Source organism: Pseudorca crassidens, chromosome 4 (genome assembly GCF_039906515.1).
Source record: "Pseudorca crassidens isolate mPseCra1 chromosome 4, mPseCra1.hap1, whole genome shotgun sequence".
Taxonomy (NCBI): Eukaryota; Metazoa; Chordata; class Mammalia; order Artiodactyla; family Delphinidae; genus Pseudorca; species Pseudorca crassidens.
This window is the reverse complement of record NC_090299.1, coordinates 154,134,472-154,140,471: the sequence shown is the minus strand read 5'-3', so window position 1 is coordinate 154,140,471 and position 6,000 is coordinate 154,134,472. Positions and strand designations below refer to the sequence as shown.

Sequence of the window (6,000 nt, the reverse complement as noted above, 5' to 3'; positions counted from 1 at the left end):
CATCTTCTCTCCGCGGTGGAGCTCGGGGCAGTAACTAACCTAAGTGCCTGGTAGAACGGAGACCGGAAGTAGATTAATTAAAAGTCTGCTCGTTTGGTACCCGGCCTTTTCCAGTTCAGCAGTTCCCTCGGAGAATGTGCAACAGAGGCCAAATTGTGGCCAGCTGCGGACTCCCTGGAGTCGTGGCTCCTGGCTGTGGTGCTGGGTCAGGTGTCCCACCCGGATGGAGTCCAGCGCCCCCTGGACCTGGCAGGGCAGTTGAGTAACGGGCAGATCTGGTTGACACGACGCTCATCCAAACTATGTTACTGACAATTTTAGCTCTCTCAACTAGTCTCATTGACGAAAAGTGAAACGTGATGAGCGCAGTCTTACTAGCTTTCAGTTTGCTATAAACGATGTTGAGGGCACAAGCCACAGAGGAAACGTTTATCTGCAGCACTACACTAAACAGGAGGATGCTGGCCACGAGGGCGTATTCCTTTCAAGGCGTGTGCGTTGCAAGATAGACACACACACACACACACACGCACACCCTTAGTCTGCACACGCCCACCCTCAGTCTGCGCACACACACACGCACACACACACGCACACCCTCCTTAGTCTGCACACACACGCACACACCCCTCCTTATTAGTAGGTGCTCCCCCCCGGGGCAGACCTCTGCATAAGAACACGTTTGGTGGGAGGACGCAGCAGCTGCATCTCCCCGCCCCAGAATTGGTGCGCGGAGCTGCTGCGGCTGCTCCGCCGTCCCTGCCGCGGCCTCAAACGAAAGCTCGTCAGCGGGAGGGGCGGCACCGCAGCCACCGAATTCCGTGCGCTGCGCGGCCGCGGATTGGTCGGGAGGCGGGGGGCGGTGGCAGCCGGGGGCTCGGCGCGCGGGCGCTGCGGGGGCGGCGTCGGGGCGCGCCGGGCGCCGCCGCTTGGGTCGCTCGGCCGAGCGGGCGCGGACATCATGGTGAGTGCTCTCGGCGCCCGGGCCGCGCGTCCCGCCGGCCGGTGGGGCCTGGCCGCCGAGGGGACCGGCCGAGCGCCGCGGACGCGCGGGGGCCCGGGGCAGCCTGGCGGCTCGCCGGCGTCCGGAGCCGGCAGACCGGAACGGCCGGGGTCGCGGCGGGGGCGACCGGTGCCCGGCTTCCCGGAGTCCACATCGCGCGCGGCCTCCCGAGCTCGGGCAGGGTGCGCGCGGCCTCCCGAGCTCGGGCAGGGGGCGCGCGGCCGAGGCGGGGGGCGCCCGTCTCAGGCGGCCGGCGGCCGGGGAGGGGGCGGGCTCGCGCCCCCTCCGGAGGCCCAGCACTTCTCGGCGGCCTGGGGGTGGGGAGCACGGTGACCGAAGGGCTCTGCGCGCGGCCGGCGCCGGGGCCGCCCTTCCCCCGCTCCCGCGCCCCCCGGCCGAGCATCGGCGGAGGAGGCAGAAGCTGGGGGCGGGGTAGCGGGCGCGGCGCCTTGCCCCGCAGCCGGTCCCTGACGCTCGGCTCTCCTTGGCCCCGCAGTACGGGTTCGTGAATCACGCTTTGGAGCTGCTGGTGATCCGCAACTACGGTCCGGAGGTGTGGGAGGACATCAAGTAAGTGCGTGCCCGCCGCCCCGCTTCCTGCCCGGGGCCGCCGCGCTCCCACGCTCGGAGCCGGCCGGGAGGGGCGGGCGGGAAGGAGCCCGGGGTCGCGCGGCCTCCGCCCCGGCGGGCGTGGGAACGCGCTGTCCGCGCCCCGGCGGCTCCCAAGTGGAGAGGCCCCGGGGATGGCGGGGCCTCGCAAGCGGACCGAGACCGGCTCGCGGGCCCTTTGCACACCTCGCAGGCACGCGCGGCAGGGACGCTTTTCCGGGCTGCGGACACTCCCTTCTGAGCAGCTGTGAGCCGAGCGCGTTTTTCCCCCTGAAACGAAGGGACACCTCTCCCGCCCCCCGCCTCTCCCGTACCCCCCTCCGTCTTTTACGTCTGGTTTCTGCTGTGGTGAAGGCTGTCAGCGGTAGGAGGGCACCCTAGTTTCTGTCCAGAGCTGTGAGCCCAGTGCTCTGCACGTGCGCGGAAATACCGCAGCCACTGGGAGTTTAGACCTGCTGCAGCGACCGGGGCATCGTCCCTGTGGACCCCTGAGCGTTGCAGTCCAGCAGCGCTCTCTCCTTTTCTCCCTCTCACTCTGGTGAAATTTGCGTGTAACGTGTATGGATGACCGCAGCCAAGTCGCCACACCGACACCCAGTACTATCTGGATTTGCATCCTGGGACAGCAGTGCGACTGCCACAGGCAACCAGAGGGAGAGACGGTGTTTTCCTCTGTGGGCAGAGAACACCTTACTGTTATTCACTCTCATTGCCTTTGCTCGCGGATTTCTTTCTGTTACGTCAAGTAGGTGATGCTTTATGCTGTATGCTCCTAAATGTATTACAGCTAGTGGCAGTGAATGCCAGCAGGCTCTATCATGCAGTTCCGCGATAGTGATTTCTTCTACAGATCTGTTTCCGAGGAAATGCCCAGGATTAAATATTAAGCAGTAGAATGCAACTTTTCCTCCCCTCGGGTCTGTACCCTTGAGCATTGTTTCAGGTTCCATAAGCCACTTATGTTGCCCACGGAGCACATCTACTTATTATAAAGAGAAGTGGGGATTTGAGAGTTATGTGGTTCAATCAAATGAGAATCTAGGCACTAAAGCTTACTTTGGGATTTGAACTTTCTATCCACCTTATTAATACCGTCATAATTTTTATGTTTCTTCGTAGACAGAGTTATAGAGAAAGCAGGCATCAAGAGAAGATGTTAAACAGATGTAATCTCAGTGTAGGATTGTTTTTAAGCCGCTTTCTCTGTGAAGGTATGAAAGCACCATATATATCTCCCACGTGGTAATGTCTCATCCGTAAGCTAGAAGTCCCCAGATTTCCCGGTGGATGTGCGATGGCAATGAATATGTTTAGAATTTTGAGAGCACAGGATGGCTATTGTGGTGAAACAGTCGTATGTATGTTTATTGGATTTAGAACGTGTGTCTTACCCATTATCAGTTTCAATCACTGTCAAATACAGAAATGAAAAATAATACCTCATAGGGAAATGTGTCGGAAATTTAAAAATTAAAGTATCGAGTGATTTGTTTATGTTGGCTGTATTTTCCACAGAGAAGGTAAAAAAAAATCTAAAAATTTACAAATCCCCTCGATGTGAGAGTTTAACTCTACCAAATCGCGCTAAGAATGTTGTTTCATTTTCCTTTAAAAAATGTATTAATTTTGAATTAAACATCAATATCGTCTAACTCATGAATTTATTTTTAAGTAGCATCAAGCAGTATCCTTCATCTGTTTAAGTGCTAATAATTTAAATCATACAAAACATCTTTTTTTTCTGGTAAAGTGAAGCAAATCATGGATCTTTTTCCTACAAAATGACCTCAAGGATCGTGTGCCCCTGCAAGAGAAATGCCATTGGTTATACTAGTGTTGGCAATCCAGGTGTTAAGTTGGGTTCTCTTTTGTCTCAGCATCCCTCTTGGGGGGAGCCCATCTCGTCTTGGATATGCTGTAGTATCTGGACGAGAGAACCTTGCTGAGCTCCCTGCATGGAGGACCTCAGAACAGCTCACTGTCAGGACCCCTGAGGGATCACCGTGTGCTCCCTGGAGGAGTATTTAGAGATTCTCACTGCCGGAGGGCAGGACAGGAGAGGTTGGCAGGGTTTAAGTTTAAAATGCTCCCTGGAGATGCTGAGTCCTCCTCTGACCTCACCATCTGCTCCAGGGAGGGTTGCTGCAGTCACTGGTCCAAGATACTTTCAGGTTTACCTTTTTATGGAAACTGAATATATGAAAGAAAACGTTTTTGTCTCAGTAAATTCCAGTGTCCTCTAGCTTCCGTTTTGCTCTGTGAGAAACTGTCTAAATTGACGTTTATAAAATTTCATAGAATACTGTTTCGGTTTAGGAGGAAGTGGCCATCCATCCTTCTTCAGAAAGTATATGCCAAACATTTAAGGACAAGTAAAATCCTGAGTAACAGATTCCAGACAGAAAATCCTAAGTGGGTTAGAGCCAGAAATGCTTCATTGTAAACTCCGTACCCACTTACACTGTTACCAACAATATAACCATTTCACAACAGTTTTAAATTCCTCTTTGTAAGAAAATGAAAAATGGTCAAGACTGAGGGTCAGCAAACTTTCCCTTAAAGGGCAGAATAGTAAATGTTTTAGGTGCTTCAGGCCATGCGTCAATATTGATGATATTATGCGTACCTGTGTAACCATTGAAGGGTAACCACTTAAAAAATGGAAAAGCCACTCTTAGATCCCCAAAGAGCAGAAACCAATGTTGGTTGAGATTTGACCCAGAGACTGTAGTTTGCGCCTCTGATCTAGACCATAAATACATGTAAAAGAAGTCAAAGAGACCTCTGGATCTACCTCAGATCTTGTTTTGTTGGCGTCCCTTCAGTTTAGACATGGCCCTTTCTGGGAGCCGTGGGTCCTAAGGGATGAGAAATATCGGTCACCATTTCAGGAAGAACATCAAGTCAGGATATACGTATTAGAAAAGCACCTAAATACTGGATTTGATGACCGTCTCTGTCACCCTGCCGTCGGCCCTGGCTGCGCTCGCTTTGCATTAAATTACTGGGTCCAGAATCTTGGTATGTGATTTGCAAGTGGAGTAATGACACTGTTAGTTGATAAATATTGGAGTGTGTTCCTTTAGAAGGCCGCCAGGAAGATGATTACTTCCCTGTGGAAAGAACGCAGACATGTTTGGTATGTGTTGGGAGATTTATCTATAGCAGGGCAGCGGACTTTTTCATTCAGTGACTCAAACCTGCTTTCATTCTCTAGTTAAGCTTAGTTTTAAGGAGCACAGTCTAGTGTTCGGGCGGTGAGGATGGGAAAATGTTTGACATAATCCTTGCTTTCAGATCGAGTCTAGAGATATCAGGATATTTCTAATCTTATTATATCTTGATTTTTCTGCCTGTAACTCAAACATGGAAGCATTCGGCTGTTGGATAGCATGTTCTGATCTTCCAGTTTTGAAACGAATGCATCTACTTGAATTTGCTAATCACGAATTAATCATTATAGTTCATATAAGCAAATGCGTGGCTGTAAGCTGGTTATGCGACTTTCCCAGTTGCCTAAACTTTCCAAGACTCAACTCTATAAGGAAACAGATAATAACTACTATATAGGGCTGTCATATGTTGAATGATGCCTGTGAAGCACTCAACACAGTTCTCGATAAGTAACTGTTTAATAAATGGTAGCTGTTAACGATTTTCACTCTAGATCCAGTTTTTCAGCTCGTCCCTTCCCCAGCTCCGCCTACATAAGAGTAATCCGTTGAATCCACATGCCACGTCCTTCTAAGTGTGCTGTTATTTGAAGATGCAGCATATGCTCTTTTAAAAAATCAGTAATTAGTTTGTTTCATTTTTTAGATCCCATATATAAGTGGTAACATACAGTATTTGTCTTTCATTTTCTGTAGTGCATTATTTCACTAAGCGTAATACCCGCCAGGTCCATCCATGTTGTTGCAAATGGCATTATTCCGTCCTTTTTCGTGGCTGAGTAATATTCCATTGTGTATATCTACCGTATCTTCTTTATCCATTCCTCTGTTAATGGACACTTAGGTTGCTTCCATATGCTCTTAATCATTTTGTCAAAACAAATTAAAACCAAATAGTGGACCACATTTCGCCATGTTTTAATCAGATTTTCCTATTCCTGAGGCAATATAATTCAATTTCTATACCTTCCTATATTCTTGCTTGAGTAGGTCTTAAAATATTAACAGTACTTTTTATTATAAAAGCTGTTTAAAATTTCCAAAGTCCTTTCCTCTTTAATTTCACATGAGTGCCACAATACCCATTTGAAATAAGAAAGGCCTTTCTACCTCAATTTTTTTTCCAGCTTTATTGAGATGTAATTGGCCCATAACATTGTGTAAGGTGTATGATGTATGGATTAGATGTACTTGTAAATTGCAGAATGATTTGTT

At 50.1% G+C, this 6,000-nt stretch overlaps 1 protein-coding gene across 3 annotated transcripts in view; it reads left to right on the top strand.

Moving 5' to 3' along the window:
* The first annotated feature begins 887 nt into the window (after positions 1-887).
* Positions 888-6,000, top strand: part of GUCY1B1 (guanylate cyclase 1 soluble subunit beta 1) — a 47,714-nt gene continuing 42,601 nt past the window's right edge. Inside the window, exons 1-2 of one of the 3 annotated variants that reach the window (XM_067737105.1) lie at positions 888-964; positions 1,500-1,573. In XM_067737105.1, coding sequence (XP_067593206.1) covers positions 962-964; positions 1,500-1,573 — 77 coding nt within the window. In that variant the 5' untranslated portion in view covers positions 888-961. Of the gene's footprint in view, positions 965-1,162; positions 1,186-1,499; positions 1,574-6,000 lie in introns of those variants that run through there. The other 2 variants (XM_067737107.1, XM_067737106.1) reach the window with 2 other exon arrangements.